Source organism: Zootoca vivipara, chromosome 4 (assembly GCF_963506605.1).
Source record: "Zootoca vivipara chromosome 4, rZooViv1.1, whole genome shotgun sequence".
NCBI lineage: Eukaryota > Metazoa > Chordata > Lepidosauria > Squamata > Lacertidae > Zootoca > Zootoca vivipara.
Window position 1 is genome coordinate 90,594,137 of NC_083279.1, and position 18,185 is coordinate 90,612,321.

At 45.2% G+C, this 18,185-nt stretch overlaps 1 protein-coding gene across 12 annotated transcripts in view; it reads left to right on the forward strand.

Moving 5' to 3' along the window:
- Positions 1 to 18,185, forward strand: part of SYTL2 (synaptotagmin like 2) — a 61,269-nt gene that overhangs the window by 30,542 nt on the left and 12,542 nt on the right. For 7 of the 12 annotated variants that reach the window (XM_035114528.2, XM_035114530.2, XM_060273893.1 and 4 more), the window contains exons 3-10: positions 1,131 to 1,279; positions 3,697 to 3,829; positions 6,462 to 6,543; positions 8,349 to 8,436; positions 8,900 to 9,763; positions 10,860 to 15,035; positions 16,416 to 16,517; positions 17,206 to 17,259. In XM_035114528.2, the coding sequence (XP_034970419.2) occupies positions 1,131 to 1,279; positions 3,697 to 3,829; positions 6,462 to 6,543; positions 8,349 to 8,436; positions 8,900 to 9,763; positions 10,860 to 15,035; positions 16,416 to 16,517; positions 17,206 to 17,259 (5,648 nt within the window). The remainder of the gene's footprint in view (positions 1 to 1,130; positions 1,280 to 3,696; positions 3,830 to 6,461; positions 6,544 to 8,348; positions 8,437 to 8,899; positions 9,764 to 10,859; positions 15,036 to 16,415; positions 16,518 to 17,205; positions 17,260 to 18,185) is intronic. The other 5 variants (XM_060273891.1, XM_060273897.1, XM_060273895.1 and 2 more) reach the window with 5 other exon arrangements.

Sequence of the window (18,185 nt, forward strand, 5' to 3'; positions counted from 1 at the left end):
GTGAGGGACAGGGGATATCGCGAAGTCCCTCCCCTCCTGAGTTCAAGCCAATCACCGAGCACAGGGGAAAGCAGAGAGAGTTCCGATTCCAGTGGGGAAGCAGGAAGTCGTGTCCGAGGCTCAGGCAAGGTAGAGGAGCCAGGGTCCCAGGTGGGACAGGAAGGGGCGAATAAGGGGGGGAGACCCATCCCCCCAACGCCAGAACTACGCAGAAAGAGGAGGGGAAAGAGGATGGGTCTGCCAAAGCTTTTGTGTTGGAGAAAGACGCGCCAAAAGCCATTAGGAGGTTCTGAAACCGACTGATCACATCACTCCGTGTAAATAGCAATGACTTCAGCACTGTAAATACGCAGCACCAATAAAAGAATAAAATGCAGAGCTGCGTAGCGTCGTTACTCTGAAGTAGTCCACTCCGGCCACTGTGACAACACCACACAGGAATATGTACCAAAATGCATATATTGCGGCACAGTGTGCATAACAATGCATGTATTCGTGAAAAGAAAAGACAAAGATGAGTCATACTCTTGCTTTGCAAAAAAATGTGTTGTGTTAAGCAAATTGGCCTCTTGAGATCCTTTAATGGGGAACATCTGTTAGTTCCATACATCCCTGAATTTTTTACTTGGCCTTCTCTGGGTACTTTTTCTCCTGCCCTGTGGAGATCCCTGCCAGTAGAGGTTCAGCAAGAACTATCCCTCCCTTCTTCTAGATGTCTTTTGAAAACTATATTGTCTATGCAGGCCTTCACAATATAAGTTTTCTCTTTTTACGCAATCAGTATGTATTTAGTTTTATTAATATTTTCATGGATGCTTCCTGCTGATTTTATTCTGGTTATGTTGTATGCTGCCTACGTACATTGTTTTTTGGTGTTTTTTTAAAAAAATGAAAGTGTATATTATACATAAATAAATAAAACATGTATATTGGTACTAAAATGTTTGATGAATTTTCACATGGGCTTTAAAAACCACCAGCACAATCCGATGAGAAGAAAATGACGCAAGGTAAATAATTGTGTGTGTGTTCCTTGTCTGGTCAGATAGCTTCCAAGACAGTACGGTGGAGCTTCCTTCTCCGCTGCAAGGCATGTGTAATAATCTTTTCCCCCCCTTCCCCCCTCCCAGGCATTTAAGTGAAAAAGTTAAAGATGAGATCCAGGTTAAGAACATGAGCGGGCAGTGGTTTTACGAAGCCAAGTCCAGGAGGCATAGAGAGAAAATTCATGGAGCAGACATCATTCGGGCATCCATGAGGAGGAAGCCGTTTCCAACAGGTATGCACTGTTGACTTAAAGAATAATAAAAATAGGAGATCTGTTTTGAAGTGAATAAAGGTGCTTGGGTCTCTGTGTAGAGATCCAAGAACAATACTATAGAATCACAGAATTGCACAGGGTGTTGGACGCCATCTTGTCTAACCATCTTAACTGCCTGTTATGATTTCTTTAAAATGTGAAGCTTATGTTAGGGTGTTTTGCTTAGTTTTGTTTTAATCTAGTTAACACATAGTTGACTGAGATCCTAATTGAGAGTTACTTTCCACTTGGAAAGAAGCAGAAGTCCCAGCAAAGGAGGAATGGATACAAAAACTTACGGGATATGCAGAAATGGCGAAACTTACCAGAAGAGTAAGAAATCAAGATAGCGAACTATTTATAAAAGAATGGAAATGGTTTATTGAATATTTAGAGATAAATTGCAAACAGATAAAAACATTGGCAGGATTATTATAATAAGCTTCTGTTTCATAAGAGTATATATTTAAAGTAAGATAATTAAATGAGCAAATTAAATGAATTTGGATATGCAGAAGATATTAAAAAATAAATTTAAGGAACCGCACAAAGAGGGGGAAGGAGTCAAATGTTAAAATGATTGCAAAATTAATGAAATGTATAAATTTGGAAAGTATAAATAAAAAACTTTTTTTTTTAAAAAAAGAGAAAGTTTCTTCCTAGAATTGCCAACATGGTGCCTGTGGGTCACAACTGCAGAGGCCTTCTCTGGTGGCCACAGCCTTCAAACGTCCCTGCTGTAATTAGGCTTGAATTACCTAATATCCAGTAAAATAAGTTGCTGAATGTGTCTGGTGACAGGCTGTATTTGTGGGCCCAAAAATGTTGTTTGTCCTCTATTGAATCTGTACCCCACCATTCCTCCCAAAGGAAATCAGGGAGGCAAACATCAAAATGTCAAAATTCCACAATTTAAAATAAAAAAAATATTGAAAATGTTGAAAAACGATTGGAAGCGTTTTAAAAAACAAATTTTTAAAAAATCATATACAGTACCTGCACAGTTATTGGCAACCTTTGTTTTACTTGAAACTCTAGGATCTTTTAATTTTATTTAGAAGATTTACATCCCCTCGCCTTTCATTATTAGTTTTGATCAAATGACCATCAAGGTAGCTTATGGCTGGCTGACAACAAGAGCACATAGATTTTTTTAGGACCCACCCTGTTTCTATGATCGTTGGTTGTTCTAAACTTTTTCAATTGTCGTGGGCTGCCCTGAGACCTTCGGATGAAGGGCAGTTAACTGAGCACCATACAAAATCCACACACATACTCTCCAAGCCCACACAAGCCAATGATAACAATTTTATTATATATACCCCGCCCATCTCGCTGTGTTTCACCAGCCACTCTGGGCGGCTTACAGCATACCTAAAAACATAATTAAAACATCAAGCATTAAAAGTCTCCCGATAAAGAGCTGCCTTCAGATGTCTTCTAAAAGTTATGGAATCCTTCATCTCCTTGACATCTGAAGGGAGGACGTTTCACAGGGAGGGTGCCACTACCGAGAAGGCCCTCTGCGGACTGTCGCCCCTTGGCTGATGGGTCAGGTCAAGGGACACTTCCCTGCAGCATGCTTGACAAACCCGGTGCAAAATGGCAGTTGGGGTCCAGTGTTCTTTCTGGAAGGGAGGGAGGGAGGAAGCACCTTGTAGCTCTTCCTTTCTCTGGCCGACGGATGGATGGAGCCTGGATGATCTCTCCACCCACCTTGCGGCAATGTTCTTCCTGAGAGGCCAGGGGAGCAGAGGTTCCAAGTATCTCAAAATGCTTATTTGCAGTACCACATAGACTTATTTAGGGAAGTCATTGCCTCAGGCAGTGATGGCAGCCATTTTAAAAAATACACTAGGCCAATTCATGGAGACGAGCCCTTGCGGGGGACATGTTTAGCCATGGCTCCCCGCCCCAATGCTCCAGTGCAGTACGGCGTTTTGCTGGGCTCCTGTAGAAAGTGGAACTCGATTGTCCTTTGTCCTGGCCCAGGAAGGCTCTTCTTGTTTTTAGATGTCTTCTTGGTGGCTGGAAATTCAAAGGTGCTGTTGTACTTGTTGGAATGACTTGTGTTGAGGGTCTAGGTTCCGCTTAATGTGGATTTCTATGGCCTTTGTAACTCTTTCATGAATCCCATTTATCATAACGGGGTTTGTTCCAATGGCTTGTGCTTATAAAGCATATTTCGCATGTTTAAAAACACACCACTTGTTTAAAAAACCCAGGTGTAACGAAACTATGGAAATGCCTTTTAAGACTTAGAATCTTGAGCAGGCTGGTAATCGGACCGGAAGGTGGGTACCTAATTGTGTGCCAGTTTAATAGCTCCTTGGTGTCCGTAGTTTTGAGTTTTTACATAGAAAATGCAAGATAACCTTCCCCCCTGTTTGTTTCAGCAGAACTGAGTCAATGTAAGTCAGACAAGACAAAGAGCAGCTGGGTGAACAATGTCAATAAAGAAGTTTTCACGCCTCCAGAATTGCTGGGTGCCATAAAAGAGGCAGAGCTGGAATGGAAATCTGATGAAAGGTTAGACACTCAGAGAAACATGTTGATAACTTTGTTGTTACTGTGTTGCATAAACCAGTTGATTGGCTGAATTGATTCAGAAAACAGTCTACTGCAGCCTTTGGCATTGCAACTTAATTAACTGTGTATTTTAACTTTACCTACAACATGAGTGTAACCAAACTGCTGGAGGCAGTGGAAGGCAGGAGTGCCTGGCGTGCTCTGGTCCATGGGGTCACGAAGAGTCGGACACGACTAAACGACTAAACAACAACAACACCGTGCGTCCCAGGGAACCCAGTGGGTGATGTAAATAGTTGTTGTCATGGTATATCAGTATTGTTCACTGAATAGAATTGTGGTGTGGGGCTGTTGCCTCAATGCATCATTTGGTAAACCTACAAAGGCTCCTTTATTTTCCTCTTGTAGATATTAATTTTTTTGTGTGGCCTGTTAGATTTATTTGTTATATGTGGCATGATGGGTAATGCCTAGTCGGTTCACACACTGAACAGTTCCTCCCTCCCCTTTTTATTAGAGCAAATGTTAGCCTCCTCCACACCTTTAGACATTCTGGGTTAGAAATGAATGTGCCTTAGATGTGAACCGCAATAAATGAAAATCGCCCTTGTTTAAAGTGAGGGAAGGGCTGTCAATTTTATGAACTGTTCCTTTTCTCCAGAGTAGTATTTACCTACCTTTTTGTGGGTGGGAAGAGAGAAGTGAGAAGTCCTTTAGGTGTGTCACACAAAGCTGACAATGGAAATTCATGTTCCTGAAAGTGTTATTATTATTTTGAAGGGTGTAAGTGACCTGAGGCTCCCTTCTCTTCCAGACTTTCATAGTACATAGCAACCCAAGCTGGTCAGATGGAAGCAATTAGAGCAGTTGGTTTTTTTGGTATGATTTTCCTCCTGGTTCCAGATCTGCAACAAGGCCTGCTTCCCATCTCCTACATCTTCCTAAATGAAACTTCAAGGGCTGTCCCCTTATGCGTAGTCAAGCTTGGAGATGGCACAGGCGTGGAAGAAAGGTGTTTGGCTCCATGTGTCAACTGTGGCGGTGTTTTCCTGGGTGCAGCTGTCAAATTGTACTATACGCCACAGCAAATACCCCTTGTCAGGATAAATGTAGGAAAAGATCAGAAGTGTTTGGGTGGAGGTTAATTAAAGTAATTATAATGGATATTTGTGAAAAAGAGTTGTCTGCTCATAGACTCATAGGGTTGGAAAGGACCCCAAGATTCCAACCCCCTGCAATGGGGTAATCTCAACATGCGGTTCCCCATCCAATTTGCAACCATACCAGACCCTGCTTAGCTTTGCAAATGTGTTAGCAGTTTTAATGCTCCACCACTAGGACAGCCCAAAACAAGTGGATACAACTGGTTTCCATAAATTTGACTTCCGCACCTTTTGGATTTACTTTGCTTCCCGTTTTGTGTTGTTTCTTTTTTCATGGGTGTTCGTGCTAAGATGATTCAGAAACCACACCTGGACTGCAGGCATGTTCCCTCCTTTGCAAACACAGTCAATTCTCAAGTGGCTACTTATATCTGGTTAGGAGGGTTTGACAGCCATCATTGGCTTTAGGAACACAGGGTGGGGCGCTACCTTTCACGTAGCCATGGCCCCATCTAGCTCAGTATTATCAATGGAGTAGTGGAACAGCTCTCCAGGGTTTTAGATGGTCCCCGGGGCCTTCCGTGTATAAGGTATGTGAGCTATCACTGAGGCAAGGCCCTGTGTATTGTTCTGCAACCTTGCTCTGTTCACTGAATCATAGAATTGTAGAGTTGGAAGGGACTGCAAAAGTTGTCTATTCTTCCCTCCTACAATGCAGGAATTACAGCTAAAGAATCCCAACCCAACCATTGCTTAAAAACCTCCAAGAAAGGAGAGTCCACATGACCTTCCATTCCACTGTCAAACTGCTCTTACCATCAGAAAGTTCTTACCAATGTTTAGCCGGAATCTCCTTCCTTGCATTTGAACCAACTGGTTCGGTCCTACCCTCTGGAGCAGCAGAAAGCAAGCTTGCTCCATCTTCCATGTAACATCCCCTTCATATATCGTGTTTCTGTCTCTTTGTTTAAAGCTCTGGGTACTTGCATAGAAAATAGGGGCAGGAGGCAGTGCTTTCTGAAGACCTCTTTTGTCTTGCAAAGTTTTTGTGTGCACATGTGAATGTTCAGGATTGCGGCGTCATGTAGGCGTAACACAACCCTGCACTGCCTCAGCACAGGAACTCTGCCTTGCTCAGTAACGTGTAAAGTGAGACCTTTTAAATATAGAGCTAGTAAACTTTCATATGGATATGGTTGGAATTTTTCTGCAATTGACTCACAACCTCGCAAACACTTTTTGCAAATGACGAATCAGAGTGTCGTCACTTAAAGCCTTTCTGAATCCTCATTTATGCATGAAAGGGTGTTTTGCGACTTTGTGTGTGAGAGGGAGGAGTGTCAATTAAATAAATTGTGGGTGGGATAACTTGTGGGTTTGTGCACCCAGCTCCAAGGTCATAATGGCTGAAACTAAAATATTTTCAGATGCCTAGAGTTCCTTGCATGGGAGCCCTGATATTTAAACTAGTTTCAGTGTGTGGCATAGCAGCCTCCAAGTAATGGGCTGGTTCTTCTTTTTCTTTACAGGCCCAAAGTGTTCTATGCAGCCTCTGACACATTAGAGGCGCCTCAAGAGAAAACAAGGAAGTTAGCTGCCTCACCGTCTAAGGTGAGTTCATTGTCAGTGTCCTGGATGGAAGACAATGAGAAAATAATACGGACACCATGATCTCTGTGTTACTGCCAAAGGAATTAACTACATCAGGGGCAGGGAACCTCCCCTCACACTGCCCAGTGAGCCGCCAGGTCTTAAATTGCCAGGCCAAATTTGACAGGTGGGTGGGCTGCCCGCCTGCCAGCTGACATCACAGTGGCATCAGGTGATGAGCCTCTTTTGAAAACATGACTTCAAAGAGGCTTGCTCCAGGATTATGAAGGGGTTCTCAATGAAATCCTCCCACCCAATTTTAACAGGGGTTTCAATGCAACCCCCTTCCTGATCCTGGAGCCATGCATGATCGCGGCACTCATCAGCTGATGGGATCAGGCGGGGAGTGTACCTTGCTCCAACAAATGAGCAGTTGGGAGTTCATTTTAAGCTTCCTTTGAAACTATATTGGTATCCCCCCCCCAATAAAATTACTTTGACATGAATTGCATAGAGAGTAGTGGAGCAACCAACCTTTTGAGCTGAAATGTGGACTGCAGCTATGGTCAAACCTGAGCAACAGTCACAGGCTGGAAGTTCTGGTTTGACTGGAGATATTGGATACGTTCCCACACACTTTGGTATTTATTGAAGTGGGAGGGCCTCACTAGCATGCAAGCAATGCAGTGATCTGTAAATAGTCAAATATATCTCACTATAAGGGCCCATAGGGACGTGGGTGGTGTTGTGGTCTAAACCACTGAGCCTCTTGGGCTTGCTGATCGGAAGGTCGGCGGTTTGAATCCCTGCGACGGGGTGAGCTCCCGTTGCTTGGTCCCAGCTCCTGCCAACCTAGCAGTTCAAAAGCATATCAAAGTCCAAGTAGATAAATAGGTTCTGCTCCGGCGGGAAGGTAAACGGCGTTTCCGTGTGCTGCTCTGGTTCACCAGAAGTGGCTTTGTCATGCTGGCCACATGACCTGGAAGCTGTACGCCGGCTCCCTTGGCCAATAATGCGAGATGAGCGCGCAACCCCAGAGTCGGTCACGACTGGACCTAATGGTCAGGGGTCCCTTTACCTTTTTATAAGGGCCCATATTTGTGTGTCCAATATTTGCTGTGCTTTGTTTTTTTAGCTGCCCGTTTGCAAATTATGGATCTGGTCCCATCACTTGGTAGTGTGTGTGTGTGTGTGTTTAGGGATTCCCTCATCTTTTAAAAAGCAGCCAGCTTTTGTTGTCCTCCTTTTAGAACTCGGGTTATACTTCTGGACCCTTGGATGATAGCCATTTCCTCCCTCCTTTAAAAGAAAAAAAATAAATGGGTTTCCATGGTTGCCACTTACAGGAAAAAATGCCCCCTTCAAGCCCCATTTTTATATATGCAAGTTTAGATTTTTGTGTTGTTTTAGATTTTTCATATCCCAGGGGGTTCATGGAACTCCCAGTCACAGTAACTCAAGGTTCCTCGACATGACCATTTCCTTCTGCCACCCATTTTCTTAGCATGCTTTTAAAACCACAGGAAGAAAAAGACAGGTTGATTCTTGGCTAAATGGTAAGCAGGGAGAGAGCTAAACCACATGTCTGGTTTCGGCCAATGTGTGAAGCCAAAACTTGGATTAACTCTGCGTAGCATTAGAGTAAAAACCCCTTCTCTGGAAGCCTGCACGTTCATGTGGTCCTGGCAAGCTGTAGTTTGTCTTACTGTGACCTGCAAAACATGCTGTTATGTTTTCCATTTTCCTTCCTTCCTTCCTTCCCATGCTCTCCCCCCCCCCCCCGGTAATACTGTAGTGTTAAGCGGAACATTCTTATTTTGTTCTAGCAAAGGAAAAACCCATTTAATGAATCGACTCTACTAGAAGATAATGCAAAAAATGAGCAGCCTGAACATGGAATGGCGGTGGAGAAAGGTGAAGATTTCTAAATACATAATCTGTGTTGTTTCTACGGAGACACTGAAAACTTGACCAAGTGAGACAAAATATGTTTTGGGTGTCGTGTCAATGACTCCATGTTCCCAAGGAATTGTTAGGTTTCCCTTTTTTGCAGTATGCAGGGAAGTTTTTACGGCATGGTGCAACTCTAAAAATAATAAGCAAAAAAGTCACACAGAAACCTGCAGCATGAAGTGGAATGGTTCTCTGTCCGTAGATCAGGCCCAAGTTAAAGCTTAAACTGGTCCTGCCTTGTTACGTTGCATTTTTTTTTTACTTTAACAAGCACATTGATGCAATTCCTTCCCCAAGACACGCAATAATGCTTATACTTAGTTGCATGTCCTCCCCCCCTCCCTGTTTTGCAACTAACGTGTGTCCCTTACATGTGGTGTGTTTTACCCTTTGCTTTCTGTGCGCTTTGCATCTTGTTTTGCAGACCCGCATTCGGTAGAAAACCAGCCCAAGGTAGACGTAACAAACCACAGCAGGGTAGAGGATCCACAGCAGGCTCCTGCAGAACCGAAGGACTTGCAGAGGCAGGCAGGGAAGCCACCTGTACCCAAAGCCAGGAGAAACATCCACAAGACATCAGACGTCAGCTTGAAGAGCGAAGAGCCCTTTCCCCAGGCTCCGAAGAGGATCAAGCAGGTTAACGGCCAGGGGTCTCTGCCCAGAGGCATCCTGAAACGCAGCTCGAGCTCGAGCTCCAACGATTCCGAAGTGTTCCGCTTGAACCAAACCTTGGAGCCCTCCGGTAAAAGTGGATTGCCAGCCCCGACCGTCCTTGAACGTGTTGCGGAGAAGAGCCCCCCTCCTCCAGGTGAATCTGAAGGGTTCTCCGAAAACTCGTTGGAGAGGCTGAAGCAGGTCCGGTTCTCGTCCAGTGTCAGTAGGAAAGAGGGCCCGCAGAGCGTTGAGTTGCACGAGGGCAAGGAGTTCGGTTTGTTGGACTCCAACCACGCCAAGGCCAATGGGGATGGAGCGGGCGACCCAGGTGCGCTTCAGAGTCGGCAGACTCTCCCGTCTAAGCCTCCTCGGGCCCATTCTCCAGCCTTAAACGGTAATGCTGAGAGCCAAGGAGAGGGAACAGCTCCAGGTTCTCACGGTGCCAAAAGCTTGGGTCTGCCATCCAACACGTTGCAGCCTGAGAAACATCCTGTTGCGGGACCTACAATTCCAAGTGAATCTCCTAGCAAGACCTTCCCCGCAGTGGGGGAAGAAGAGCAAAGCCATACCACAAAGCCTCAGATCAAAACTAAGCCTCCGAGCCTTGAACAGGACACCTCGAAAAGCACAGCTGGTAAGAAATAGAGCATATCCTAGTGAGTAAATAGTTTAGTGAGATTTTCGGGGCCCCATCTAGCCCTGTCTAGCTGTCTTGCCATTTGGAGGGATCGCTAATGCTTTTACTATCTTAACCTTGATCAGTTCAAGTCCTAACCCTTTGCTTATTTTCTCGCTTCCCATCAACACATCCCGACACACTCGCTGATCCCTTTTCTTCAAGGTGCACTCCTTTGGCTGCTGTGCTGCCACTGATTTGAAATCATATCAGAATTGGGGCGTGCACGTTTTTAGGTCTTGACAGGGTCAAAGCTTGCATTTTGTGTAATTGGTAAGTAACTCTTATTTAAGGAGGAGGCTGAGGTCTCCTCTAGCGGTTTTTGTTGTTTAGAAAGTACAGCCAGAGCCTGCACTACAGTCCCCTCCCTCCACTTCCTGGTTAAGAACACAAGAGAACTGCTGGATCAGGCCAAAGGCCTTTCCAGTTCAGCCTTTCCCAGTGACCAGTGAGATCCCTGCGGAAAACCCTCAAGCAGAACATGAATAGAATCATAGAATTGTAGAATTGGAAGGGACCCTGAGCGTCATTGAGTCCAACCCCCTGCAATACAGGAATCTCGACTAAAGAGAGGGAGCTTTCCCTTGCTTGCATAGTTTCCAGTTGAGGCACCTTATTCTCAATAATTACTAGTTCACATTTTTTTAAAAGCATATTACCATCATTGCTAACGTTTTAAAGAAATCGATTGCTTTTTGGGGGGGAAAGCTTGTATTTTCAGCTGGAACTGCAACCTTGAATTGATTAACCGATTGACTGAAAATCTTTTCAATCAGACAATAGAATCCTTTTTTTAACAAATGCCTTTTTAATTGTAAATACATCACATGCCAGGCAAGACCTTAGAAGAGGCATTTTATCCCCACTCTCATCCAGAATAAAATGCTTTTGTGAAACTAGCTGCTTTGTTGCAAATGCACCATCTTCTGCTTAGTCGTATGCTGATTTTATGCAGATCTGGCCCATTCGTTACAATCAATTTGATTGACTGAGGCTTCTTTAATTAGGCAGTTTTGCAACAACAACAACAACAAAAATTGGTTGTCTCTTGCAGACCAGCAGCTGCCTAAAACAGAAGACCCTCAGGTGCCAAAAATTGGCTCTGCAGACCTTGAACAAGGTAAGCAAGCTCTGGTTGAGGCCCCGAGTGCTAAAACTGTTTCAAAATCTGACAAATACACTGCTGAGATCTTGAAGGCAGCCGATGAGTCCATAACTAAAGTGCTCGACTGGTTTAAAAGAAGTTCCAGTGATGAAGAAAAAGAGACTCTTCCGCAAATCTCTCAAGACGTGGGACTTGCAGAGGAAATGGATATACCCAAGGCAAGAGAATCTGCTGCTAGAACAAAATATAAAGGCTGCAGTTCAGATATGTTAAATCTGCATTCTTCTGTATGTGAAAGAGAAGAGCCGACAAGCAAGGACTATCGATTCCATGAAATGGTAAACGTTCTGAGTGGGTCGCCATTTACAAAGGATGGAAGTCCAGGCAGCCTGTTACTGGAAGATCAAAGCAAAACAGGGGAGGTTGCTTCTTCTAGCTCCCAAGGGCAGGGCATTCATTTAAATGAGAGAACATGTTTTCAGACCTTTGGCCATCCTGCAAATGAGAGAGTTGAAAGGGCTGTGGAAGGCAAGGTTGAAACGGAGGACAAAAGTGCATTGTGCAAAGAACCGACGATGTTGGAAGATACAAAGGGAAAGCTGGGTTTGAAAAGTGTTGGTTCTTCCTTTGGAAAAGTAACAGAAAGGGGAGATGTTGCGCCTAATGGGGAGGGAGGTGTTAAAGCTTTTTCGGAAGGAGCAAACTCTGAGCAACGATCTGGAGAGCTGTTTAATGAACCCAAAGGAAAAGAATCTGGGCATCTAGATGAGAAAGCCATGCAGCACCCCAGTAGAGGGAATCTCCTTACCTCACCTCAAGGTGAATCCAAAGAATCATCTCTGATCGAGGTTCCAAGAAAAGTCAAGAATATCAGGGCTTTCTGGGAAAGAGAGGCGATGAACCCAAAGCTTGCAAATAAGGAAGCCCTATTAAGTGAAAGCACTCCTGGGAGTAACCGGATACCAGTCTGTAAAGAGGAATGCAGCAGAATAAAACCAGTGGGTGGATCCTCAGGATACGTTACTGGGGAATCTGATAACGAACAAGGCAAGTATAATTTAGTAACCTTCAGAAAAGTTGAAATTGGTGTGGATGACTCGGGGCCTGGTGATAATGGCATTAAGTTACCTTCAGGAGAAGTTCAACCAAATGTAATGGATAAATCCAAAGGGAGCCGTACTGTTGATGGATCTGGCAAAATACCCCTAAGTGACCAGAGGAATAATGCATTTACAGAGTTGCTGGATGCAAATAATTCGCGCCCAAGACCCAACATGGTTCTCTCTAAAGAGGATGGAGGTTTACAAGCGGGCGGTTTGGAAACAGAGAGAGCTTCATCTGTTCTGCAGCAGAAGCCACACTTTAAGATTCACGCTTTAAAGGACAAAGCAGATGAAGAGTCAAAGGCTCAGATGCTCAACCCTTCGCAGTTCAAAAGCCTGAAAAACTTTTGGGATTTAGGGTCTAAGCCACAGAGCGGGGTGGATGAAACCAAGGCAAAGGTGACTCTCCCAAGGGGCAGGCAAAGCAGTACAGGAAGGTATCTGAAAGAGTTGGAAGAAGTCAGGGAAGGAACTAGCCAGGCTGTGTTGGAAGGTGAACAGCAAAAACCGATCCTCCAAGGATTTGATGTGAAGGAACAAAATGTATTGGAAGCAAACCGTGTTGTCCCGAAACAAGCAGGATGGACAGCTCTCTCCCCATCAGTGAATGCTGTGCCATTAGGAAATGTAGAATTTGCCCCTGCAGAGGGAAAGACTGCGCGTCCGGTGGAAGAGTATATAGAAAAAATAAATGCTCCACCCAAAGTGGAGCACAGTCTGTTTAACAGTGGCCTGCAGAAACTGTTGAAAGAAGCATGCCAGGAGTCCTTGCTGGCTCATCCTCTGGATGACAAGAAAGGAGTTCCACGGGTGGAGTTAGCAACAGAGGTGCAAGCATCTTACAGTGACCAGAATCAACAGCAGGGGGCTGTTTTTGCAGCTGCAGATGGGAAAGTCTCTGAGGTTGCAGAGACTGTAAGCAGAACTTTGGTTCCCCCAAAAGCTGACACCACTGCTTTTGTCACTAACTTAGAGAGGCTGCTTAAGGACACCTCAGATGAGAGCTCCTCACCCAGTCGTCATATAGTGGTGGATGTTTCTGAACAAGCACATTCGCCATTGGAAAAGAGGCGGTTTTTTAATAAGGTGATGGAACGCAGCCATGACGCAGATGCAAAAAATAGCAGAGTGGAGTCCTGGGAAACAGATGGAACAATACAAAAAAATGTCCCACCCAAGAATAGACCTGTTGCATTTAAAAAGCACTTGGGGGATTCATCTGGATTAACAGAAAATTCAGATTTGGCATCCGGGAAATCTCCCAACAGGGAAGAAGGCCAAAGGGATCTAAATGCTACTTCTCAGGAAGAGTTCTTCCAGATTCCTTCGCCAAAACTGATACGGCCTGACGCTCGTCTCACAAGTCAGAACAGAGCAAACTCTCCCACGAATGAGGTTTTTGAGACAGTGGCAGAAGCTAATGCTCCATCAAAGAGGCAAGGCAACAATTTGAATGCCAAACTAGCCTTTCTTTTGAAGGAATTGCCAAAAACACCCACAAATGAGAGAATTTTGAAAGCACAAATTGACAGTGTCCCTGGGGAGTTGCAGCAGAGGTCTTCTGAGCAGGCGACCAGAAAAATCATTCCTGTTTCACCCCAAATGGCCAGTCCTCTAAAAGAGACTGTCGGTGGGACACTTGACCGAAGTTTAGATACAAATGAATACAGTGGCAAGTTATTGACTACTATGCAGAGTGGGCCAGCAGGAGAGGCAGCTGTGCTTTTGTCATTTTCAAACCAGGAAAATGTAAGTGCTCAAGGGAATGTCTGTGAGCAACCTACAGAAGTGGCAGAGATGGTTGTGAGAACTGTTAAACCAAATTCGGCTGAGCGTGTGGCACTTAGAGGCAGTTTAAGCAAACTACTTAAGGAGAACTCCGAAATTTTGCTCAAAGACGTTGCAGTTCCTAAGCCAGCCCATGGTTCATTACAGCCCCATCAGAACACAAGTTCAATTTATGATAAAGAGGTAATTGAGATGATAGAAAAAGCTACTGCTCCCTCCAATTTCAGGCAAGCTGAACTCAGAGCCAGCTTCCGAAACCTACTTAAGGAAGATGCTGAAGTTCTTCCAAAAAGCCAGAAAGACTCAAGCAATGGTCATGGGGCACAAACAGAGAGGGAGTCTAATCGGACTGTAGATTTAGTTTGCCCACAGGGAATTGGCTGTGGTCAAGAGATTAATGAAACAGTAAACAAGGCAATTGCCCCATCCAAGTTGAAGCAAAGAGAATTTAATTCAGGCTTCCGGAAGCTCCTTGAAGAAACTCCCCAGATGCAACCTTCTGAAATGGGATGGTTGGATATCAGAATGAAGGAGAACCTCCATGGTGTCCATGGCTCAGATAGCACGACGGGCCTTCTTCCCCAAGAAGCAAATGAAACTGTAACAAAATCTGTTGCCCTAGAAAAAGACGATTCTGTATTCAAATCCAGCTTAGAAAAGCTTTTTGGAGAAATCTCTGGTGCTCCTTTGCATCTGTCCAATGAAGACAGGAAGAACATGACTGATGAGTCAGGATTTCAGGTAGCAAAGGGAGGTCTAGCTGTAAAAACACAAAGGTCTGTTGAGAGCGTGCCAAGCGACTTTCGAACCGAGGTTAAAATACCGCTCAAGGGCAAGGCTTTCAAGCAAGATAACCAAACCGTAGACCAAGAAAAGTTTTCTCGCACCCCTGAAAGGAATGCGGTTTTCCAAAAAACTATTCAGCTTAACTTAGCATCACCTGAAGCCCCGCTTCTAAGAAGAAAGGAAGATTCTTTCACTCTTGCCACGGCAGGTAAGAGGGAGGATGAATATGAAAAAGGGAAAGAAACGGAAGATTCTCCCTATCTCGATGGTGGAAGTGAAAAAGAAGGCACAGAAGAGGGGGACCCCCCTAAAACAAGACAGGTTGAGCTGCTGCTTGCCACCCGTCACGCTGATGGCAATGAAGAGGATGAAGATGCCAGGAGTGTTGAATCCAACCTTTCAGACGAAAGCCGCAATTCTTTTGTGGGTTTCCAAAGAAGTTCAACTCGTGAGCAGTTTTTGAATTACTTGATTTTATCTCTGGGTGGTGTGTATGCTTTATGAAGATTAACCTAAGGGGAAAAATATTTTTTAGTACATTAATAGATCAATAGTAGACAATCAGAATGGTAAAAATTAGTCCCCCCCCCCAATGTCAAATATTGGACAACTTGTTCAATCGGGGGTATTGCTAGGTACCTAGAAGATGCAGAGACACATGGCACAAACATACCTCTGGGCAAATTGAGGTGGCAGGTGCCTAGTATCCTGGTGGCACAGTGCTCTTCTGTGCACCCAGCCCCCCCGTGTAAACAGAGTCCTATGGTTTAAAAAGTGTGTTTTGGGCACCGGATCCCTTTGCAGGTCTGGAAAACCTTTGACCTTCCAGATGTTGCTGAGCTACAACTCTCATCAGCTCCATCTCCAGAAATCGTGACCAATGGCCAGGGATGATGAGAGCTGCGGTTAAGTCACACCTGGAGAGCCAAAGGTTCCTCCACACCTGGTCTAGTGCAATAAACCCAAGGGCACATTGTAACAATTTGCCTTTGCATTGTTTCTCTAAGGTAGTTATTCCCACCTCCTTGGGACTCGAGAGTCTTTTCCAACCCTTCACCTTGGATTAAAAGCAGGACATACATACTGCTTTGCACATATGTGTATTTTCCCATAATCTCCCAGAACAATGGATAGACACCCTCTTTGCAGCTGCACAAAAGGCTTGCTAACATTTGCATCTTAGAATTCTGCCTTCCCCTTTGCCAGTCAATTGGGGCTCAGGAAGGAGGCTGTGCTCTCTAGGCAATGGAAACATGGTACCCGCTAGATCAGCATTTCCCAAACTTGAGTCTCCAGCTGTTTTTGGACTACAACCCCCATCATCTCTAGCTTGCAAGACCAGTGGTTGGGGATGATGGGAACTGTAGTCGAAAAACAGCTGGGGACCCAAGTTTGGGAAACACTGCTGTAGATGTTGGACTCCAGCTTCCATCAGCCCCAGACAGCATGGCCCAGGGGCCAGGGTTCATGGGAGTTGTAGTCCAGCAACATCTGTTGGGCAGCATGATGGCTGCTTTTATTTATGTGTGCTACATAACAGCTTAATCTTTCCAGTTCACACTTTAGCTCAGCCTTCCTGGTTCTTGGTTCCCTGGATGTTGTTGGACTATAACCCCCATCATTGCCTTCCATCATGGCCATTTATCAGGAATTATAGGTGTTGTAGTCCACCTGTATCTGACGACCCAAGGTTGCCTTAGCATCTTAGCTGAAACACCTGTGGGTCCCGTCCCCCCTACCAAAGCTTTTTAAAAAAGGGGGGGGTATGCTTGTTTAAGGTACATGTCTGTGCGTTGTGCAGTGTTCATGTGTTTTTGTCTTGAAACAGGTTCGGAAGAAGAACTAAACCCTGTAATGGAGGCTTTGAAAAGGAGTTCAAATAGGCAGATCCCTTCCAAAAGTCTAGAGGACATACCATCAGCCACATCAAGTGAGCAAAAGAACACTTGTCTGACATCTTCCATACTCCCTGAAGGTTTCCCATGAATTCTTTTTCTCACCTGCCTTGTCATTGTTAAGAATTCCCTTTGGAAGGTCTATGTATCCCAAGCTACATTTTTTTAAAGGGTTGTATCCAATGTAGCACCAAGTTAAAGTCACTTAGTGGTATTCCTCTGGGGAAATGTGCTGCACCAGCATAACATAGATTGTGCAAGCACTGGCACCAACTATAGGCGGCCCTGGGCTCCAAGGCTGGGTGCTTGGCAGCCTCTGACATGGCTTCTGGTGCTTTGCAAGGCCCCGGAAGTCATGTTGAAGGCCTTGCGGGGCCTTGGAAGTGGCATCCGAAGCCTTGTGAGGCCTCCGACACAACTTCCGGGAGAAACCCTGCGAGGCCTCGGACGCAACTTCTGGGGCTCCTGGGTGTCCGCAACGTAACTGCCATGTAGTCTGTGCTAGAAAGAATGGCATGGCTGCCTCATTTTTTAAGGTGCATTTCTTTACCCCTATAATATTTTGAAAAAAAGAGGCTTCTTCAGTGTTTGCCTGTGGCTTTAAGCTCCCATATTAGCATCTTTCCTTTCCACCTCTAGAGGCCTATGTTGAGAGCCCACAGCGACCTCCCTAAACAGCAGGAATGTCTAACTATGTCGACGTTTCCCCCCCCTCTTGTACAGATAAAGGAAAAGTAAACCTCCCAAAGGAAGATTTAATGCTTAGTGCGGAAGATGGTAACTATTTTATTTGTGCCTGCATGAATGTAACCTGCTTCAGTAGTGTTTCTTCGTTCTTAGCAGCAAAAGACTTTTCTGCCTGCCAGGTTTTTAGATAAGAGTATTGCATGATTTAAACTCCTGGGTAATGTTCATCTGTGTGTCTATAGTGCTGTTTGGGTGTATGGGTGGGGTTGTGCCTCTGTTGGGGGATATGCTGTTCTCCTTCTGGGATAGTTTGTCCACCTTGGGTCCCCACCCTGCACTCAGCTCTCACCATAGCTGCCAAGTTCCGGCGTGAGCAATAAGGGACTGGACCGGAAGTAGCAGACTGGAAGTAGCGCTGTCGCCATTTTGGAACTGGGCGGAGCATGCTTAGAAGCTACTTTTGATGCTGCTCTGCCCTGTTCCAAAATGGCTGCTGCACCAGAAGTCGCGCTGCCGCCATTTTGGAACTGGGCGGAGCATGCTCAGAAGCGACTTTTGATGCTGCTCTGCCCTGTTCCAAAATGGCCACCGCACCAGAAGTCGCGCTGCAGCCATTTTGGAACTGGGCAAAGCAGCATCAAAAGTCGCTTCTGAGCATGCTCCGCCCAGTTCCAAAATGGCTGCCGCACCAGTATAAACTGGGAAAAACAAAAAAATCCGTTTTTTGGGCTGGGAACAGCTGGAAAAGCGGGGGTTTCCCGGGGAATACAGGAGACTTGGCAGCTATGGCTCTCACCTGTGGCTCCTAGAAGCTGTCAGCATGCGACAGCAGCCACTCCCCAGGAAATGACTTTGATTGGCCAGCTGAAACAGGTGAGGGCAGCCAATGGGTCTCAATCCCATGGTGAGTAAGGAACCTCCCCTGCATGTGAAGACAGGCTCTGGCGGATTGAGTGGACAAGACCAATCGTGGGTCCAACAGTCAAGAAGGCAGTCTCTGCATTCTGCAATGCAGT